Here is a 23,847-nt window from a genome sequence, read left to right as displayed (position 1 = left end):
CAATTCTTTACCCAAGGGATACAGTAGTACTGATGCATAGGGGCACTTGTACCCCAATGTTTATAACAGCACTCTTAACAATAGCCAAATTGTGGAAAGAGCCTAAATGTCCATCAACTGATGAATGGATAAAGAAATTGTGGTTTATACACACAATGGAGTACTACGTGGCAATGAGAAAGAATGAAATATGGCCCTTTGTAGCAACGTGGATGGAACTGGGGAGTGTGATGCTAAGTGAAATAAGCCATACAGAGAAAGACAGATACCATATGTGTTCACTCTTATGTGGATCCTGAGAAACTTAGCAGAAACCCATGGGGAAGAGGAAGGAAAAAAAAAAAAGAGGTTAGAGTGGGAGAGAGCCAAAGCATAAGAGCATAAGCATAAGCAAAGCATAAGAGACTCTTAAAAACTGAGAACAAACTGAGGGTTGATGGGGGGTGGGAGGGAGGGGAGGATAGGTGATGGGCATTGAAGAGGGCATCTTTTGGGATGAGCACTGGGTGTTGTATGGAAACCAATTTAACAATAAATTTCATATATTAAAAAAAAAGTTAAAAAATAAAATAAAATAGTTTAAAACTGAAAAAACAAAACAAAACAAAAACAACAACAAAAAAAGACATCTATTCTTTTTAACTTCTTCTGTAGATTCAATGCAACCCAATCAAAATCACCAAAATCTATAATTGTAGATATCAACAACCTGAATCTAAAATGTGTATGTAGGGGCGCCTGGGTGGCGCAGTCGGTTAAGCGTCCGACTTCAGCCAGGTCATGATCTCGCGGTCCATGAGTTCGAGCCCCGCGTCAGGCTCTGGGCTGATGGCTTGGAGCCTGGAGCCTGTTTCCGATTCTGTGTCTCCCTCTCTCTCTGCCCCTCCCCCGTTCATGCTCTGTCTCTCTCTGTCCCAAAAATAAATAAAAAAACGTTGAAAAAAAAATTTTTAAATGTGTATGTAGGAGCACCTGGGTGGCTCAGTCAGCTGAGCGTCTGACTCTTGATTTTGGCTCGGCTCATGATCTCACAGTTCATGAATTCAAGCCCCACATCTGACAGTACAGAGCTTGCTTGGGATTCTTTCTTTCTCTCTCCCTCTCTCTCTCTCTCTGCCTCTCCCGTGACTGCTCTTTCTCTCTCTCTCTCAAAATAAATAAGCTTAAAAATATAAATAAATAAATAAATAAATAAATAAATAAATAAATAAATAAATAAAAATGTATATGTGAAGGCAAATGCCCCAGAATAGCCAACATAACAGTGAAGAAAAACAGGGCTGGGAGATTCCCCACTATCCAATTTCAAGACAATATAAAGCTACAGTACTCAAGACAGAGTAGTATCAACCAAAGAATAGACACATAAATCAATGGAACCGAAAACAGAACCTAGAATTTGGCCCACACAAGTATACTCAACTTTATATATGAAAATAGATATTTTTCCTATAATTAATTGAAGCAAACTAGTTTTCAAAAGGCCTCACTTCAAATCTTCAGGATAATTCTGACTAAGCTCAATATCCATTTATTAACATCTTAAAATGACAAATTATACCTTATGTTTATACTTGTTAAAGTATTTCTATAATTAGAAGCACTGAGACATGAATTGGAGCAATTTAATAACTATGTAGAAGGTGGCAACTGATAGAATTGATAGAACACTTTCTCATGACTACCAGAAAGTATTTCTTTCCCCCAAATGTTAGCAGTAGTCAAGAAAATAGTTAAAGAACATGTTTTCTGAACTTGTTCTTCAAGTCTCAGCTTTAAGGTTACTTTGAGGAGGTCTTGCTTGACCCCAAGGACAGGTTAAACCCCTTGCAGCATAATTACACACAATGCTATACCTCCTTCCTTTTGTAAACCACATTGTACTTATAATTACTTATAGACTGTCCACTCCAGAAGGTTAAAGATCTTTTATTTATTCACTTAGCCCATATACAACATCTGGCACGAAACAGATGCTCAATAACTTATGTTGAATTCAACTGCACAGAATATGTGCTCCTTGGAGAAATGGCTGATTCCAGGACTCAGGTTGGGATACACTAATCACACTGCTATAGACAGTTTGTATGTCTAAATGTTTGTGCCACCCCACCAAATTTATATTTTAAACATAATCCCCAATGGGACAGTATTTGGATGTGGTGCCTTGGTCATGAGTGCAGAGCCCTCATGAATGAGTTTAGTGACCTTACAAAAGAGACCCCAGAAAGCTTGATTCCCCCTTCTGCCATGTGAAGACACAGTGAAAAGATAGCCATCTATACCTAGGAATAAGGTCCTCACCACTGAGGACACTGAATCTGTGGGTGCGCTGATCTTAGACTTCCCAGCCTCCAAAACTGTGAGAAATAAATTTCTGTTACGTATAAGATACCTAGTCTATAGTATTTTGTTACAGCAGCCTGAGCAGACTAAAACAGGGATATAGTGAAAACTAAGCTCCCTTCCCACTTTTGACCCTCAGCTACTTAGCACCTTTCCCTAATTATAAAATTATTTATTCCCTAAATAAGTCGTATCTCTGTAAACTTGTATCCTTCAAGATTGAAAACATACATATAAGTAGAAATTTACCAAAAGGAACAAATATAACTTAGGTCAAATTTTGCATACTGTGATCACTGTCAGACGGATATACAAGAGACAAGTAGGCTGTTCTCTCAAATGTGGAGCTGATCTCTCGCCATCTCTACTTTTGTTCATCAAGCAAATATTTGGAGCTGTTCTCTCACCATCTCTACTTTTGTTCATCAAGCAAATATTTGATAAGCACCTTACTCTTGCTAAGGGACTTCAACACTATGCTGATCCAGTGAATGATAAAGAAAAACATGATCCTTGCTCTCAAGAAGCTTAGATTTTTGTTGAGGAGACAAGGTAGAAAAATATTCTCCTGGGATAAGCTTTTCTCTACTGTCTTCCCTGATTTATGGACTTCTGTCCAAAACTGAACTCTGTGGTTCCTTCTCCTCCACTATTACTACTTCATCAAACTTGTTCTTTTCCTTAATTCTCTCAATTTCAGTTCATGGTACCACACTGAGGGGAATGATGGCTTTGACTGGAGGTGAGGTTAAACAGAAACCTAAGAATTAGTTCTGCATTCTTATTCCACATCCACTAGATTAGCAAATTCTGAACACATATCCTAAATATTTCTAAAATTCACCTTATCCTATCTCCATATTTCCAAGCTTAGTTAACACTAGCATCATCTCTCACCTGGACCACTAACTGGCCTCCAAACCCACGTCCCTTCCCTTCAATTCTTGCTCCAAACCACTATTCTAAAAGCTCCCATCCTTAGTAGGCATGACACACAAGCCTTTGCTAATCTGCCCTCTATCTACCCCTCCAATTTTATATCTGACACTGCCATCACTCCCCCTGCATCCCACTCAGATTTCACAGTATTTCATCTTCTGACCACTCTTCAGTTTTTTCTGGTTCCTCCAACCTATGTTCCACACTTCCACACCTTGTATATGCAGTTTACTTTGCTTGGGATTCCCCCTTTCGTAATTCTATACCAAATCATCCACATGACTGTATCTTGTGACAAGACCCAGATATCCTCCCTGACCGGGTCTTCTTCCTCACTTGAACTGTTAATCACTTCCTCCACCGTGACATCACAAATCTTGCATATACTTATTTCACTGCCCTTATTTACACTAAAATATAAGTGTTCACATGCCAGTCTGCCCTAGGAACATTGGTATTCTTTGATGTTGTCATCCAGTGTCTTATTTTTGAAAACCATATATCCAACCCAATGAACACTAAAATATCTCAATAAATGTTTATTGTATGAACTAAAAGTAAATGAAGCTTTCTCTTTTCCTCCATCTCCCCATCTCATTTTTTTCTCTTTTCTGATAGCAACCCACAACCATGAGACATGACTCAGTATACTAAGTTAGGATGTAAGTTAGTCATATGATTTAGGAATTCTGCTGCCATGATTATAACTACTCTACCCAGAGGCTAAATCGGCAAAATCCCTAACAAAGGCAGCATAATTTTCCAGCAGAACCTCAAGTCCAAGAGAAGAATCTCCTTCCAGCACAATTACATGACCTCTTGATTCCCATCACAATGCAATCACAAGTTTCTAAATAAATTATAAGCCTCCTTCATCCTTAGCAGGCCCAATCTGCTCTCCACTCGGCCACTTTAAGATAGAACAAGTTTCCCCACTAAAACGTCTCCATTAAAGCCTCTGAGATGCCTGAGGGTGACGACTTTAGTCTGTAAGGTTCCTTAAATAGCTAAAATGTTTCCTGGGAGTAACCCCCGAAACACCGTTCATCTTAGGACTATTTGACTTTAAACCTTGATCTTATTCCAACCATTATTTATTTATCATTATTCATTTGTACTCAACACATATTTAGCACACACTCTGTGCTTCATACTATACCAGAGTTGTGTGAACACCACCCATAACATATCTTACTTGCCTGACTTGTGACCTTGGCCTAAATGACAATCATGATGGTGTGACACAGCTGCACCTGGCTTATCCTGTGCTGGGACCAGGACCCACATGCCCTCATCTTCCAGCCCCCAGTGGAAGACATACTATAAATCTATCCTAACTCAAGAGTTGCCCAGCTGAGACTATGGCATTTGTCAATTCTCTCCTTCTTTCTCTCTTCTTCTCTCTCTGCCAACATCATCTTTAGCTTTAATTACCTTTAGTTCTTTTATAAAGCTGACCATTTTTCTCTTTCTCCCTCTTAAAAAATGCCAAACTAAAACTAAAATGCCTGATACTAAATGTTTTCTTAATCATATATAACTCCCAATACTTTATCTATGTGTCAGTAGCTCCACAGAGGAAAAAAAAAAAAGTAGTTCTCATTCCTGCTTCATTGGCACTTTTTGGAATTACAAACTCAGTGCAAAAGAACTGTGGCAGGTGACAAAACACTTTCCTTGGTCATAAGTCACAAGTTATACAGAGAACTTGGTAGAAGCTGAACCTAAAGCAAACAGAAACATTGTGTGACAAATTAGAAGATAAAATCAGAACTCAAATGTTAGCTTGAAGTACTTTGAAGAAAAACTTGAAGAAAATCTTGAGCAGGGTGTCTCTTGCACCAGTTAAAGTAAATAATCTAATACTAAAAATCCTACCAACTAGTCAAGAACCAATTCACAATATAGCCAATATACCAGGAGATGTGTTGAAAACATGATAGTAAAGGGCCAAACCACTTCTGATCACCCCAGCCTAAGAGTGATGACTCCAACGTCTTACTTCCTATAATGTGTATATAGTACCCAATCCAGACTTGTTTTTGTTTTTAAAAAAAAAAAAAATTTTTTTTTAATGTTTATTTCTGAGACAGAGAGACAGAGCAAGAGTGGGGGAGGGGCAGAGAGAGAGGGAGACACAGAATCTGAAGCAGGCTCCAGGCTCTGAGCTGTCAGCACAGAGTCCGACGTGGGGCCCGAACTCACAAACTGCGAGATCACGACCTGAGCTGATGTCGGTCGCTCAACCAACCGAGCCACCCAGGAACAGAACTTGTTTTTGAAATGCTTATCTTACTTGCTAGATGATACATTCCTTGGCTGTTTATTTCATCTTTCTAATTAAAAAAATTTTTGTCTTAAGTTTATTTTTGAGAGAGACAGAGACAGAGCATGAGCAGGGGAGAGATAGAGAGGGAGACACAGAATCCGAAGCAGGCTCCAGGCTCAGAGCTGTCAGCACAGAGCCCGACGTGGAGCTCGAACTCATGAACTGTGAGATCATGACCTGAGCCAAAGTCAGACGCTTAACTGACTGAGCCACCCAGGCACCCCTCTTTAGTTCATCTTTATGATACTCCACTGGTTTAAAAACCAATCTCACGCATTAGCTCTAAAATTTTCTGGCGTGAATTTACTTTCCTAGGTAGGTTACCCTACTCGAAAGAGTACACTGACATCATGTTCTTAGCAATTATATTTATCATTTAAAAATACTGTGTTAAACAAGTAACACATATACAAGAGATCAGTTTAAATAGTATGAAACTATTTTCCCAGAATCTTATCTTATGAATGGCAAAGCTGAGGTCAAACACTGAAAGAAATAATCTTTCTCTAACAACAAAAATATACTTCTACAATGACAAGCATCTTTGAATACATACATGCCACCAAACATGCATGTTTACAATGCTCTACAGCTTACACATACAAGTGTAATGTCACACACTCTTACCTCATTGAAGCACCACAATTTTTATTTTACAGAGTTGAGTAAGTTGCCTAAAGAAACTAATATTTATAAAGTATTGTTCTAGGATGTATGATTAACAAATACAACCAACATAAACACAGACATTATGTCCCAGCAACTTCATGTTGTAGGACACTGGTTCTAAAAACATGCCTGTAGGGGCCCCTGGGTGGCTCAGTCATTGAGCGGCTCTTGGTTTCGGCTCAGGTCATGAACTTACGGTTCGTGAGTTCAAGCTCCGAGACGAGTTCTCTGCTGACAGTTCAGAACCTGGAGTCTGCTTCAGATTCTGTGTCTCCCTCTCTCTCTGCCTCTCCCCCACTCACACTTTGTCCCTCTCTCTCTCAAAAATAAACAAAAAAAAATTTTTTTTAACTTGCCCACAAAAGCTGAACGCGTGAGATCATTTATTAAAGGATTTCAGGGTTTGTTTGCTTCCATTATGGATAAATCTGTACTGGATACTGCAAAGCAATGCTTCTCAAACCTTAATATTCACACAAATCCCTGATTAACCTGTTAGAATTCAAATTAGGATTAAATAGGTCTTGGGTAGGGCTCCCGATTTCTAAAAACCTCCCAAGTGATGCTGACACTGGTCTGCACTTAAGTGTCAAGGTTGTAGAATATAAAAGGAATTAACCCAGGGGTGTCTGGGTGGCTTAGTCGGGTAAGTGACCAACTCTCGATGTCGGTTCAGGTCATGATCTCATGGTTCATGGGATGGAGCCCAAGTCCAGCTCTGTGCTGAAAGCACTGAGCTTGCTTGGGATTCTCTCTCTCCCTTTCTCTCTGCCTCTTCCCTACTTGAGCTTACTCTCTCTCAAAATAAATAAACTTAAAAAAAAAAAAAAAACCCATATATTAAAAAAAAAAAAAAAAAAGAACTAACCCTAACTAGCACTACTAGCCAAAACTTTACAGCCTTTCATCTTCCATGACTCTGAAGTCAAACTATTATCATTCCCAGTTAATAGACAAGACTAAGGCACAGAGAAATGAACTTTCCCTAGATCACAATGCTTGGTCTGTGGAAAACCAGGGTTCAAATTTAGGAAGACGGACTCTGCAGGACCCTCTTAACCGCTACACATTATCCCGACATTATCTCCGTTAACAGGTAGACCCAGAATTCTAAGCCAGGTCCAGAGTACCTGGTACCATTCGCACGAGTCGGGTGCCTACTACAATTCATATGTCTGCAGTCAACATAACGCTGTAGGGCAGGGAAGGAGTAAACAGAGCCTCCCACTCAACGCAGCGGGACAGGTGGAAGGGGCGGCAGGTCCCTCCTCTTCCCGCAGCTGTGGCTGGGCTCCCGGAGGACCACTCTGCGGGTAACAGCAGGGCGGCCGATGGCCGGAGGCGGGCATTAGAGGCGGGGCGTCGGCAGGGAAAGGTTCCGGGCTGGATGTACCAACGCGGGCAGGGGAAGGGGTTTCCAGGGGCCAGGACCGCCTTGCTACCTCCGAGCCCTGTACCGAGGCTGAGAAATTCTTTATCTAGTCCCAGGCTGCCTTGTGGAGTGTTGAGGTAGCAGGGCTCTTTTTAGCCACGGCCGCCTCCTTAGAGACTCTTCCTCTGGCACCTCGGTCGAGTGGAAGGCCCCGGAAATGGGGGCCGAGTGGCACCTGGCCAGTGCTGCGAGGGAGAGGGGCCAGTCGCTTACCAACTCCACTACGCCCCACGCAAATCCCCCGACTCTACTGCCGCCGCCGTAGCCCTTACCAGCTCTTTGGGCGGCTTCTCCTGGGTTTTCCCAAACAGCCCCATGGCGAATTGAACTCGTCTTGCCCCTTCTGGCTTTCCGTTCCCCGCGCCCAGGCAGGTCACGGAGAGCCGCCTGGGCGGGGCGGGCGTGAGGAAAGGAGCCCAGACTCCCAGAGAAGGCAGCGGCCGCGAGAAAGGTGATGCGCATGCGTCCGGCTCATGCGCAGAATTGGGCCAGGCGCAGTTTCGTCAGACAGATTGTTGCAATTGCGCCCCTTCTGGGAGGGGATTTGTAGATGGTAGTGACGAGTTAGGCGTGTTTTTGTGGGGTGTGGAAGTGATTCCTTTGGAAGATACGAACTTACTAACTATATGTGGTGATTACAGCTGCTTCTGATAACTTCTCTTAAACCTGTATGTTGTGGCACCGGAAGTCTGTCTCCACCCAGACGAGGTACATTTACAACCACTTTTCCCACGGCATCACCCATGAGTCAGTCCCCTAAGCACGTAACTTGCGGCAAGCCAGAAACGATCCCTTCTTTCTCCCGCTAGACTTGTTCCTCCCTCCCCTCTGTTGTCGCCACCATCACCTAGTCACTCTAACCTGGGCATCACCTTCTCTACCCCCTTTACCAAGTACCAGTAATGGTAACTTTTCCATGTTTTTGAACTCCAGCCCTCTCCTTTCCGCCCAAAGTGTCACAGCGTTTGTTCGGGCCATTGTTATTTCCAACGTGGATGATTTCTACCTGGCACTTGTGTGTCCGTCGTCTTATACTCCACATGGACCATGACCTTAATCAGATTCCCAAAGGTATCTGTGACTAAAATAGAGGCATTTTAGCCCAGCAATCTGATTGAACCTACACAGTGAGCTGATGGTTGTTGTCATTACCTCACGTCGTGGTGGAGAGCCATTCATTTAGTGCCACAACCTCATATTCCCATCTCTGGTGGTAAATGGTACAACCACTTTGAAAACGTTTTGATAATTTCTTAAAATGCTAAACATACACCTATCTTACGCAATTCCACTGCTAGCGGGTTACCCAAGAGTAGAAAAAGCAAATGTCTTTACAAAGACTTGTAAATGGGTGTTCATAGCACCTTTATTTGTAATAGCCAAGAACTGGAAATAATCCAAATGTCCATCAAAAGATGAATGGATAATCAGTTGCGATAGATCCATATAATGGAATGCTGCTCAGCAATAAAAATGAACAAACTATTGATACATGCAACAATGTGAATCTCAAAATAATTATGCTGAAAGAAGACAGAAAAAAAAAAAAGTAAATACTACATGATTACATTTCTATAGCATTCCAAAAAAGGTGAACTAATCTGTAGTGACAGAAAGTGGCTCAGCGGTTGCTAGGGGACAGGGGTTGTTAGGAAAGAGGCAGGAAGGAGGAATAGAGACACATAAGGAAGCTCTTGGAGGTGATGGATATTCTCTTGATTGTGGGGATGGTTTCACAGATGTATATAATGTCAAAACAAATGGGTACTTTAAATATGTGCAGTTTATGTCAATCATACTTAAATAAAGTTCTTTTAAAATAGCAGTACAAATTCAGTGTAGAAACTAAAATCCCATTCTTACTTCCTCAGGGGAAAAGGTCTCAAAGAACCTTATAATTAAATTACTATAATTATAGATAGTATGAATTCTTTGAGATCTTCTCCTTTGGACAATATGCTTTCACATATTTTTACTTAGTTGGGATCATATTATACATATTGTTTTCCGATCTCCTTTTAAAAAATTTTTATATAAATTGTCACTGATGTTAATATTTATAGCTGAGGACTGAGTGTTATACATAAGAGATGAATCACTGGTATGTACTCCTAATTCACTATTGCGTTATATGCTAACTAACTTAGAGGTAAATTAAATAATTAATTAATTTTAAAAAAAGAAAAAATTTTAAATCATTAAAAAAAAAAAAAAAGAATGGTTTACCTGATGGTAGACATTAGCAAGTGGTGGTCCCAATGTATTAAAATGTATTATATTAAATTGGTTGATTTTCATGATAATTAACTAAATTAATAATAAATTCATAATAAATAAACATTAAAATAATAATTTTATTTTAAGTTACAGATGTCTTAATAGTTAAAATATATTTTGAAAATGAAATTCAGATCAAACATTTATTCCACCCCTGAAGCACAGGGAAGTTTTAAAACCATTCCACCAGTCTCATAAAATCGAAGGCAGAAAATACCTTTTACTCATCTCTGTCTCTTCAATACCAAACACAATAGTTTGATGAATGAACATTGTTAATTGAAAGTATGGAAAAATTGATTTCTAAGCCCTAAAGTAATCTTATTAAAAATTCATCTGTGTTGATAAAAAAAAAATTATAGTTGAAGGATAATTTGGTGGGAATGGACTAAAATTTATTTAACCCTTTTCCTATTGTATGAGATTAAGTGGTTTCTAATTTTTCCTTACTAAGTAATAAACATAGATACAGCTTAAATTGTAAAAATACTACCATTGCTCTCTACACAGGTTGCACGGTTTTCAACTACCAACAGTGTATGAGAGCATCCTATTCCCTAAATCCTTGCTAACAATGAGTATTATCAATATTTTGCAATTTTGCCAATCTCATGGTATAAAATATTGTTCCTAATTTTCATTTGTATGATTACTAGTCTAGATGATCATCTTTTTGGTTTTTTATTGGATATTTGAATTTCTTCTGTAAATTACTTCTTGTATCCTTTGCCCATTTTCCGTTGAATTGTTTTCCTCTTTTCCTTCCCTCCTTGTTTCAATGTGAGGGAAAGCTTTGAAAATGAGAAATCTATGGAAATGTTTTTAAAGTTTCCTTCACCATATCCCTCCTCCTCTTTTTTCATTTTTTTTTTCTTTTTGAATGAACCATAAGGCAGAAATTTTTCACATAAGAGGACACTGAACTTCCAATTAGTCAACAATATTTATCAAATACCTACTATGGGTCAGGGATTCTGTAGGCTCTAGGGAAACTATAGTGAACAAAAAAGAACTTCATACAATCTGGTGAGAAGGACAGGTATTAAACAATGGTGATCCATAAAATTAAGTGAATTACTACAAATGTGCAAAATTCTGGCCATAAGAAGAATATGGTGATCAGTGAATCTTCCCTGAACAGGTTATACATAAGTGAGCCTTGCAGGGTGAACCAGCAGAAATATGAGGAGAACCCAGTACAAAAGAAACAGCATGTGCCTAAGAGCCTTCCCAGTTTCTGGGTGTAGGCTTGGGACCACAGACACTTCAGTTCCTAAAGCTGCACTTACCTGAAAATTGGTTATCAAGGACAGAGAGGCCAAAGGGAGCACGGAGAAAGGTTCGATTGGGCACGTGGCATCCAACTAAAAGAGCCCATAGCTACAGACAGAGCCCTATAAACACGTTGATGCAGTTGTTCCTCAGTGACTAAAAGGGCACTGTGCATCTTCCACGCATGTTCCAGGCTCCAACGTCAGAGCAACATATACTCTATTTATGTCCTGATATTGCCGTGGCACTGGACAAAACTGTGGCTGTAGGTAGTCCTTCATACATGGACCTCAGGAATTACGCACCAGATCCTCCCACCTGCTAAGAATCACATCTGAGGGGGTGGGAAGAACTAAGTGAGCAGGCATTCTAGCTCTTCACTCCTGCCAAACACAGCAAGTGTTTAACAGGATCACACTCCCTTGCCATATGTTCACAAAGACGTTTATTCACACACAACTTCAAAGGTTTTGTGTGAATTCTCCTGATCCCTGAAAAATATTATAAATAGATGCATATCCTTGACTTGAAAGATACTGCAATGCCTGATGCTTTAAATATTTCCCTTGAATTTGAAATGAAAAATAGAAAGGACTGTTTTTCCTTCATTCTCCAGTTTGTCCTTGCTCATTTCTGTAATGTTTCCCATCTTAGGGAGCATTGTGGCTCAGAACTGTTCCCCATTCACCGGGTAGATTGTTAAATGAAATGCCCTGGGCAAGAAAATCACAACCCAATTCCTAGCAGGAATTTTGGCCTAATAAAACCAAGATACACCTTGTTTTATACAGCAGATGGATTCTAAAAATATTAGACATAAACTGGCTTTTGGAAAACTGAATTCCCTCCCATGACTTATATAATAATTTTGGGATGGATTTATCTGAATTTCTGATGAATCTTCATCTCAGGGGCTCCTAGCCACAGCCTATGAGTTGAAAGAAGGTAAAGGAAAACCTTGAGTCATCTTTCCATTTCCAGCATTCCTCCGCCAACCTTGCGAAAACCCTGTACCAGTTCCCTAGGGCTGCTATAACAAAGTACAACAAACCAGGTGGTTTAAAACAACAGAAATGTATTCTCCCACTGTTCTGGTGTTTCGAAATCCAAAATCAAAGTGTTAGCAGGACTATGCTTCCTCTGAGACTCTGGGTAGAATCCTTCCTTTCCTTTTCCTAGGTTCTACTGAGAGCTGTTGATCATGGGCATTCCTAGGCTTGCAACTGCATTACTCCAATCTCTGCCTCTGTCATTAAATGGTGTTTATTAGTCAGCTTGTCTTGTGGTGCTATAACAAAATGCCATAAGTTGGGTGGCTTAAACAACAGAAATTTATTTTCTCACAGTTCTGGAGGCTGGAAATCTTAGATAAGTGCCAGCATGGTCAGGTGCTAGAGAGAGCCCTCTCCCTGGTTTGGACTTCTTGTATCCTCACATGGTAGGCAGAGCAAGCTCTAGCGTCTCTTCTTTTATTAGGCACTAATCCCATCATGAGGTCCCCACCCTCATAATCTCACCTAAACCTAATGATTTCCCAAAGGCTCCCTCTCCAAATACCAACACATTGGGGGCAGGGCTTCAACATATGCATTTTGGGGGTGACACACTTAAGTCAATAGCAATGTTCCCTTTTCTTGTAAGTACACCAGTCACATTAAGGGCCCACCCTAATCTACCACCACACTGTCCTAACTAATTATATCTATAATGATCCTATTTCCAAATAAGATCACATTCTGAGGTACTAGGGGTTAGGACTTCAATATATCTTTTGAAAGGGTACAATTTAACCTACAACAATCCTCATTTATACACAAGCCCCCACCCCCACTTTTGAGAAGAAAGAAGGTGATAGAGGGTGGAAGGAGACTGGTTAGGTGAATCCTTTCAAAATAAACAAACTTCTGTCTTCTATGAGTGGCCCCAAAGTAGGGACAGTTTCCACTTGGGAAAGGTAAGTAAATATCTGAGGCCTGACTTGAACTTGGAGGATGTACTCTCCCTGCAGAATCACAGTAACCACTGCAGCCACTGCATATTGCCATCTAAAGCACCATTTCCACCATTAAAACTCCTGTCGTGGGAGATTCACATGCCTTTTCTTATTTCCTCACAGCACAGCAGAGACAAAGCCTGAACTTAAAGAAAAATCCAGCTGGAATATTTAAGCAATACTTTACTAAAATTGCCAAAAATTGTATCAGAATATCAGAATTGGAAAAATAGCATGTGACTCACACATTCAACATGATGTTAGACTGGATATTCTGGAAAAACTCACTACAAACACATAGAAAGTCTTGATAAAATATAACCAGAATTACTTTATGTGCATGGTTGATCTCAAAAAAAGAGAAATTAGTAATTTCCTCCAATAACAGAAACTTAGGACCTTGTTTGTGTGTTAAAAAAAAAAACAAAACAGGGGTGCCTGGTGGCTCAGTCGGTTAAGTGTCTGACTTCAGCTTAGGTTATGACCTCATGGTTCATGGTTTGAACCCCACATTGGGTTCTGTGCTGACTGCTCAGAGCCTGGAGCCTGCTTCAGATTCTGTGTCTCCCTCTCTCTCCCTGCCCCTCCCCCATTTGTTCTTTCTCTCGCTCTCTCTCTTTTAAAAATAAACGAACATTAAAAAAAAAGAAAAAACCAGGAGTGCCTGGGTGGCTCAGTCGGCTAAGCATCCAACTTCAGCTCAGCTCATGATCTCACAGTTCGTGAGTTCCAGCCCCACAATAGGTGAGCTCGAGCCCCACATTGAGTGAGCACGAGCCCTGCTTCAGGTGAACGCTGCTTCACTCTCTCTCCTTCTCTGCCCTCGTGGGATTCTCTCTCTCTCCCTCTCTATCTCTGCCCCTCACTCACTTGCGCCCTCTCTCTCAAAAAAATAAATAAATAAAAATTTAAAAATGAAAAACAATGTAGCTTATAGATGGCAAAATGCATAGGTCTTAAGTGTATGATCTGATGAATTTTTACATATGTATATATGTGAAACTATGTATATCGATATTTAAAACATTTCCAATATCTTAGAAGGCTCTATCATGCCTGTTTCCAGTCAATACCCACCAAAGAGAATCATTATTCTGACTTGTATCTCCATAGATTAGTTTTATCTCTTCTTGAACATCACATAAATGAAATCAAATTGTAGGCTCGGTTTTAATAATTGAGCAGAGGACCAGGAGGCAAGGCTTTTAAAGGCTGGGGAAAATGCGGACGCAAAATTAAGACCTCCTGAAGATGAGAGCCTTGAAGACTTCACCCTCAATGAAATTACAGGATAGTGGGGGAAAAAATCTATCTGCTAGCGAAGGGGGCTAAGAAGAAATGTTTGTTTCAGGCCAAATGCCTGGTGAAAAAATAAAAGTAGAAGGCTTCCTTAAGGAGCTGTAATTACAAGGCTGCCTTCCTGTGGGTTTAAATTTATACTACTTCCATAGTGTTGCAAATCCCAAGCCTGGATATTAATTTAAACAGTTCCTAATTTAAACTGTTGATAACTTCATGGTGACCTGAAGGGAGAAAAAACCAACCTGTGAACTTGTAATTATATACCCTGTTAAATTATCCTTCCAAAATTAGGGCAAAATAAAAACATCTTCAGGAGGAAAAATAACAACAGATCAAAAAAAATCCACCAACCAATAGATCGACACTAAACAAAATTCTAAAGAATGTGCTTTACAAATAACAATGATCTCAAAAAGAAGGCGTTAGATACAAGAAGAAATGATCACAAATAATTTAGTGAACATGTGTTAATCTGAAAAGAGTTGACTCAATAAACAATAATAATATTGATTTTGGGGAAATTAAAAGAGTAAAACTAAAACGTCCCATAATTGTAATATGAAAAACTGGGTAGTGGGGCATGTAGGTGGCTCAGATGTGTTAAGCATCTGACTCTTGATTTTGGCTCAGGTTAAGATCTTGGAGGTTCATGAGTCCCTCATTGGGCTCTGCGCTGACAGTGTGGAACCTGCTTGGGATTCTCTCTCTCTCTCTCTCTCTCTCTCTCTCTGTCTTTCTCTCTGCCCCTCCCCTGCTTGCACTCTCTTTCTCTCTCTCTCAAAGTAAATAAATAAACTTAAAAAAAAGAGAAAGATAAAAGGGGTGGGGTGGTTAAGTCATTGGATTTGAAATGATCTCAGAGGATTCAAACATCTTCCCTTATTTCCCCACAGCAGTGAGGTACTGAAAACAAGATATACTTTATCTAATATTCTTTGGAAAGGAGTAAAGATACTGAATAATTTTAGGTATTAAATAAGCTTGTTAGAATTTTAAGGATAATCACTAAAATAAAAGAGATACTTCCAAAATATTAGAGGGAAAATGGAATTAAGAATATTAATCTAAATAAGGTAGAAAAGGAGAAAGAAAAGTCAGGAAAAGTAGAAGGCACAAAATACAATGATAGAAATAAAGATATATCAGTATTAATAATGAAATGGACTAAACTCACCAGTGAAAAGAGATTCCCAACTAGGTTTTTAAACATTTCGTTTGAGGCCATTTAAAAGGAACACACTACAACATAGGGTACCAAAAAATTGGAAGAAAGACCTGGACAAACATATTTACCAGGCAATACAAAGCTGTTACAGCTATATTATCAGACAAAATAGATTTTACAGCAAAATAACTTTTTATGAATGATGAAGTTTATAATGTACAAATTTCAATCTATCAGGAGGCTAATCATATAGTCTCAAAAAAAAAAAAAAAAGGAAAAACTGACAGAATTTCAAGGAGAAATCCATAAACCCACCATCATAGAGGGAAATTTTAACTTTTCTTTTAGTAATTGGTAGATCAAGAAAACAAACATTTGGCAAAGACAAAGAAGACACAAAAATAAGACTCATTTAATCTAATTGTCACAACAAACAGAATAAGTTATCACATATCAAATGCTTACCAAAATTGACTATGCACTAGAATATAAAACAAGTGAAGAAATCATTTTGATTTACATCCCATTATATGACCACATATCAATTGAGTTAAAAAGCAATGATAAATTAAAATTAAAAAAAATTTTGAAATATAAAAACACATTTCCAAATAACTCATAAGTCAAAGAATAAATCTTAATGGGAATTAAAATTAAAAAAATTAAAAAATTAAAATTAAAAAAATTTTGAAATATAAAAACACATTTCCAAATAACTCATAAGTCAAAGAATAAATCTTAATGGGAACAGGGGAGTCACAAGGCAACCGTCCCCCACCCAACTGGGGTGGTATCAGAGGAGACCTAGTAGAGACTTAGGACTTTCAACATCACCCAGTGATACTGTGACTACGCCCAACATAAGGTCAGTGGAGAACTGGATCTCTCACCTCTACCTAGCATTAAAGGGGAACTCCTCTCAGGGTGCCTGCATGGCTCAGATGGAAAAGCATGCAACTTTTGATCTTGGGGGTCATGAGTTTGAGTCCACCTGTGGTGTAGAAATTACCTAAATAAATAAAAACTAAAAAAAATAAAATAAATATAATAAATATATTTATTATATATTTTTTTAACATTTATTTTTTGAGACATGAGCTGGGGAGGGGCAGAGAGAAGAGACACAATTCAAAGCAGATCAAAGCAGATCAAAGCAAATAAAAAAATAAAAATAAAATAAAATAAAAATAAAAACAAAAATAAAAAAATAAATAAAATAAAAATAAAAACAAAAAACAATCAAAAATTTAGGGGGTGGTCTCCCCTCATATTTCACTGAAGGCCAAGTAGGGAACTTGGACTTCTACCTTCACCTGTAATTAATTAGGGGGCACCTCCACTTTCCTACCAAAGCAGTGTCAGGAAAAAAACAGCAGAAACAGGTTTACATAAGATGCATAATCTCAGAACATAAACTGAAATGTCCAGATTTCAAATAAATGAAAATCACTCATCATACCAAGAACCAGGAAGATCTCAAACTGAATGAAAAAATATAACCATTATATGTCTTACTAGGATAAACAGTGTCTCCCAAAAGTTCATGTCCACTGGAACCTGTGAATGTTACCTTATTTGAAAATAGAGTCATTGCACATAAATTAAGGTGAGATCATACAGGATTAAGGTGGGCCCTAAATCCAATGAAATTGTCGTCCATGTAAGAAGAGGGAAATTTGAAAGAAACACATAGTAGAGAGAACCATGTAGAGACAGAGGCAGAGATTGGAGTGGGTATCTAAAAGCCAAGAAACACCAAATATTAACCTATCAAAAGATAAAAGAGCAAGGAAGGATTATTCCCTAGAGCCTTCAGAGAAATTATGGCTCTGCCAAAACCTTGATTTCAGCTTAATTTCTAGCCTCAAGAACTGTGAGAGAATAAATGTCTGTTAGTTTAAGCCACCTAGTTTGTGGTCATTTGTTGTGGCAGTTCCACTAAACTTAATATAGATGCCAAGAATGAGATGACAAATATTAAAATCATCTAATAAAGATTTTTTAATTCCATGATTTTTAAAATTCAATAAGGAATTTAAAACATGATTGAAACAAATGAAAAAAAAACTCATTAAAAAAAGGAACATACAAAGAAGAACAAAAGGGAAATTTTAGAGTTAAAAAACACAACAACCAAAATAAAGAGCTCATTGGATAGGCTCAACAGTACAATGGAGAAGACAGAAGAAAGAATCAGTGAAATGGAAAATAGAATAATAAGACAGTACCCAACCTGAATGACAGAGAATAGACTGAAAAAGAATGAACAGAATCTCAGAGACCTGTGGGACTATAACAAAAGATGTAGCATTTGTGTCATCAGAGTCATGGAAGGAGAAGAAAAATAGGGCAGGACTGAAAAAGTATTTAAATAATGGCCAGGGGCACCTGGGTGGCTCAGTTGGTTAAGCCTCTGACTTTGGCTCAGGTCATAATCTCACAGTGTGTGAGTTGGAGCCCCGCATTGGACTCTGTGCTGAGAGCTCAGAGCCTGGAGCCTGCTTTGAATTGTGTCTCTTCTCTCTGCCCCTCCCCAGCTCATGCCCTGTCTCTCTCTGTCTCAAAAAATAAATGTTAAAAAAAAATAAATAACGGCCAAAGAAAAGAAATACTGACTGAAAACTTCTCCAAATTGGCAAGAGACATAAACCTGCAGATTCAACAGACTGAGAAAACCCAAAGAAGAAATAGCCAATGAAATACAAAAAAATCTTGAAAGCAGCCAGAGAAAAATGACATCTTATCTATATGGGGAAAACAATTCAAACAGCAGTGGATCTCTTATCAAAACCATGGGACATAGAAGGAAGTAGCACAATATTTTTAGTGCTAGAAGAAAAGAACTGTCAACCCAGAATCTTATATCTCAAGATAATGTTCTTCAGGAATGAAAGGGAAACAAAGACATTTTCAGTTGAAGGAAAACTGAAGGAATGTGTCCTCAGAAGACTACCTTAAATGAAAAGATAGTTTCTAAATAGAAATTTCTCTAAACAGAAAGGAAACCACAAAAAGAAGGAATCTAGGACCACCAGGAAGCAAAAAAAGAACAGACGAGGCAAAAGTATGAATTAAATATAATGGGCTTTTGCTCTCCTTTGGAGTTTCCTAAACTGTGTTCAATGGATGAAACAAAAATTATAACACTAGCTAATGTGGTTCTAAATGTACGAAGAGGAAATACTTAAGATAATTATATTATAAATGGAGGAAGAAAATGAAATCTAAAGAGAGGTAGGGTTTCTATACTTCACTTGAACCAGTAGACTGTGATAAGTTATGTATATATAATATAACACCTAGAGCAACCACTAAAAATTTACAAAGAAGTATAATAAAAAATGGCATAGATATTAACCATCAGGGAAATGAAAATCAAAACCACGAGATACCACTTCACACACGCTAGGATGGCAATAATAAAAGAGACAGGTAATAAGTGTTACTGAGAATACAAAGAAATTGGAACTCTCACACACTGACAGTGGGAATGTAAAATAATGCAGTACCTTTGGAGAGCAGTTTGGCAGTTCCTAAAGAAGTTAAATACAATACCATATGATCCAGCAATTCCACTCTAGATATATACAAACCAAAATGAAAATATATGTCCACATAGGAACTTGTACACAGATATTCATAGCAACACTATTCATAATAGTCAAAAGTAGAATTAACCCAAATGTCCATCAACTGATGAATGGATACATAAAATGTATTATCCATGTAATCGAATAGTATTTGGTCATTAAAAGGAATGAGGGGAGCCTGAGTGGCTCAGTCAGTTGAGCATCTGACACTTGGTTTCAGCCAAGGTCATGATCCCAGGGTTGTAGGATCAAGCCCTGTGTCAGGCTCCATGCTGAGTGTGGAGCCTGCTTAAGAGTCTCTCTCCCTCTCCCTCTCCCTCTGCCTGTCTCGACCATCATGCATGCTTTTTCTCTTTCTCTAAAATAAAAAATTAAAAAATGAATAAAATATTGATTCATGCTACAATGTGGATGAAAAATTGAAAACACAATGCCAAGTAAAAGAAGCCAAATTCAAAGGACACATGATTTTGTATAGAATAAGCAAATCCATGGTGAGAGAACATAAACTAGTGGTTTCCAGGAGATGGGAAAAATGCAGAATGGAATGTGATTGCTAATAGGTATGGGCTTTCTTTTTGGGGCGATGAAAATGTTCTGGAATTAAGTAGTGGTGATGGTTGCACAACTTTGTGAATATACTAAAATTCATTGAATTGTACATATGGAGATGAAAATATAGTCAATAATATTGTAATAATGTATGGTGACAAACGGTAACTACAGTTATTGTGGTGAGCATTAAGTAATGTATAGAATTGTTAAATCACTGTGTAGTACCCCTGGAACTAATATAATAAATTTCAACTATACTTCAATTATAAAATATTTTTAAATGAATGAATCCTATAGTATATGAATTATATTTCAATAAAGCAGTTTTAAAAACACTACAGATAAATCAAAATGGAATTCCAAAAAATGTTCGAGTAATTCACAAGAACAGAGGAAAAGAAGACAGAGAAAGGAAACAGAAAATAAAACATACAGTCAGACTTAATTTGAACATATCAATAATTATATTTAATGTAAATGGCCTAGGGGCGTTTGGGTAGTTCATTGGGTTAAGTATCTGATTTCAGCTCAAGTCATGATCTCACAGTTCATGGGTTTGAGCCCCACATTGGTCTCTCTGCTGTCAGCACCAAGCCCACTTTGGATTCTTTGTCCCCTCTCTCTCTGCCTCTCCCTCACTCACATTCTCTCTCTCAAAAATAAACAAACATTTAAAAAAATGTAAATGGTCTAAATACAACTTAAAGAGATTGATAGAAAGGGTTAAAAATATAACACCACTATATGTCATGTGCAATAAACTCACTTCAAATATAATGATATAGGCAGGATGAAAGTAAAAGGATGGGAAAAGTTACATCATGCAAAAAATCAAAGGCAAGCAGAAGTGGTTATATTATCAGATAATTTACACTTAAGAGCAAAGAAATTCACCAGGAAAAAGATGTACACTATATGATGATAAAAATATCAATCCACCAAGAAGACATAGCAGTCCAAATGTGTATACATCAACAACAGAACTGAAAAAAATGGGAAATAAAAACTGATAGAACTGAAATTTAAAAAATAGACAAATACATAGTTACAATTTGAGATTTCAACACCACTCTCTCAACATCTGATAGAACAACTAAGAAAATCAGCAAGGATATAGAAGAACATCATCAACCATTAGGATCTAAAAGACATTTATAGAACACTCTACTCACAACAGAATACACATTCTTTTCAAGTGCCTACAGAACACACATCAAGAAAAACCATATCATGGGGCATAAAATAAACCTCAAGAAATTTAAAATAAGTTAAATCATACCAAGTATGTTCTCTAGCCACAGCGGAATCAAACTAGAAATCAATGACAGAAAAATCCTCCAAACACTCTGAAACTAAAAAACACACTTGTAAATAATTAATGGATCAAAGAGAAAGTTTCAAGAGAAATTTAAAAAATACACTGAACTAAGCAAAAATGAAAATTGTTATAACATATCGATGTTTGTGGAACACAGCTAAATCAATATTGAAAGGAAAATTTATTGAACTAAATGTACCTTTAGAAAAAGAAGAAAAGTTTTAGGGGAGCCTGGGTGGCTCAGTGGGTTGAGCGCCCAACTTCAGCTCAGGTCACGATATCGCGGTCTGTGGGTTCAAGCCCCGTGTAGGGCTCTGTGCTGACAGCTTGGAGCCTGGAACCTGCTTCAGATGCTGTCTTACTCTCTTTCTGCCCCTCCCCCGATCATGCTCTGTCTCTCTCTGTCTCTCAAAAGTGAATAAACGTTAAAAAAATTAAAAAAGAAAAAGAAGAAAAGTTTTAGGTCAGTAATCTAAGTTTCCACCTTGAGAACGTAAAAAATAGAATGAAATAAACCTAAAGCAGGAGAGAGAAGACAAATCAATGAAATTGAAAACATAAAAGCAATTGAGAAAATTAATGAAACAAAGAGCCAGTTTCCAGAAATTCAAATAAAATTGACAGAGCCCTAGAAAAACAGACATAAGAATAAAAGATTGAGAGAACACAAATGACCAATATCAGGAATGAAGCAGAGTATCACTATAGACTTTGCAGACACCAAAGAGATAATAAGGGATAAAATGGACCAATTTCCTGAAAAACAAAAACTACCACAACTTACCCGATATGAAATGGATAATAAGATAGATATTATTGATAATAATATTATGATATTATTATATATCATATATATGCTATATATATACTATATATACTATATACTATACTATATACTATATATACTGTATACTATATACTATATATATATACTATATATACTATATATACATATACTATATATATATAGTATGATAGACAATATTCAATTAAGGATATTGAGTCATAATTTATTTTTTTAATTTTTAAAAGTTTATTCATTTACTTTGAGAAAGAGAGAGAAAGAGAGAACACATGTACAAGCATAGGAGGGGCAGAGAAAAGGAGAGGCAGAATCCCGAGAAAGCTCTGTGCCATCTGCACACAGTCGGATGTGGGGCTCAAAATCACAAACTGCAAGATTGTGACCTGAGCCGACATCAAGAGTTGGACATTTAACTGACTATGTCACCCAGGTGCCCCTTGAGTCATAATTTAAAAACAATTAACAAATAAATACAAAAATATCTATGTAAAAAGATCCCCCCCCAAAAGTCTCTAGAATCAGATGGTTAAACTGTAGAATTCTATCAAATGTTTAAAGAATAATTAATGCAGAGACAGACACACAAATACAGAGAATAAACTGATGGTCGCCAGAGAGGTGGCAAAATGGGTGAAGGGGAGTGGGAGATACAGGCCTCAAATTATAGAATGAACAAGTCACAAGGATGAAAGGTAAAGCATAGGGAATATAGTCAGTGGTACTGTAATAGCGATGTAAGGTGACAGATGGTAGTTACACTTGTATGCATAAGATAATGAATAGAGTTATAGAACCACTATGTAGTATGTCTGAAAGAAATGTAACATTGTGTGTCAACTATACTTCAATGAAAATGGAAACAAAAAAAGAACAATTAACACCAGCTATACAAAACTTCTCCTACAATTAAGAAGATGTGGTATATTGTTACAGTGGAACACTACTTGGTGATGAAAAAGAATGAAATCTTATCCATTTGCAACAATGTGGATGGAACTGGAGGGTATTATGCTAAGCAAAATAAGTCAGTCAGGGAAAGATAGACATCCCATTATTTCATTCATATGTGGAATCTGAGAAACTTAACAGATCATGGGGGGAGGGTAGGAAAAATAAGATAAAAACAGAGGGAGGCAAACCATAAGAGACTCTTAAATACAGAGAACAAACTGAGGGTTGTTCAGGGTGGGGAAAATGGTTGTTGGGCATTAAGGAGGGCACTTGCTGGGAGGAGTGCTGGGTGTTATATGTAAGTGATGAATCACTTCAATCTACTGCTGAAACCAAGACTACCGTGTATGTTAACTTGAGAATAAATTTTAAAAATAATAAATAAATCTCTCCCAGAAAATAGAAGAGGAGCAAATATGTCCCAATTCATTTTATGCAGGTAGTATTACCCTAATACCAAAACCAGACCCCCCCCCAAACAGTATAAAATAAGAAAACTCCAGACCAATATCCCTCATGAATATAAACACAAAAATTCTTAACAAAATAAAGCAAAGAGAATTCAGTAATATGTAAAAAGAATTAAACACCATGACCAAGTGGGGTTTATTACAAGGATTTAGGGCTGTTCAATATATGAAAATTAGTCAGTGTAATCCACCATAACAGGCTAGAGAAGAAAATCACAGACCACATTACACAACACAGAAAAAAATTTTGACAAAATTCAATACCATTTGTGATTAAATAAGTAACTCAAAAAATAGTAACAGGGAAAGTTCCTCAACTTGCTAAAAGTCATCAACAAAAACCCTGCAGCTAACATTGAATTTAAAGGTGAAAAACTGAATACTTTCCCCTAAGATTGTGATATCCACTTTCACCACTCTTAATTCAATTTAGT

General features: G+C 37.7%; 1 protein-coding gene across 2 annotated transcripts in view; it reads right to left on the bottom strand.

Moving 5' to 3' along the window:
• The window catches only part of LOC121044493 (E3 ubiquitin-protein ligase RNF103), a 110,889-nt gene that overhangs the window by 50,816 nt on the left and 36,226 nt on the right, over positions 1–23,847 (bottom strand). Inside the window, exon 1 of one of the 2 annotated variants that reach the window (XM_040496840.1) lies at positions 7,988–8,168. The exons of the other annotated variant lie outside the window; for it this stretch is intronic. Within the exon in view, the coding sequence (XP_040352774.1) occupies positions 7,988–8,032 (45 nt within the window). The 5' untranslated portion in view covers positions 8,033–8,168. Of the gene's footprint in view, positions 1–7,987; positions 8,169–23,847 lie in introns of those variants that run through there. 2 annotated transcript variants of the gene reach the window in all.

Source organism: Herpailurus yagouaroundi, unplaced genomic scaffold (genome assembly GCF_014898765.1).
Source record: "Herpailurus yagouaroundi ecotype Mexico unplaced genomic scaffold, PumYag 188, whole genome shotgun sequence".
NCBI lineage: Eukaryota > Metazoa > Chordata > Mammalia > Carnivora > Felidae > Herpailurus > Herpailurus yagouaroundi.
This window is presented reverse-complemented; position numbering and strand designations above follow the sequence as displayed.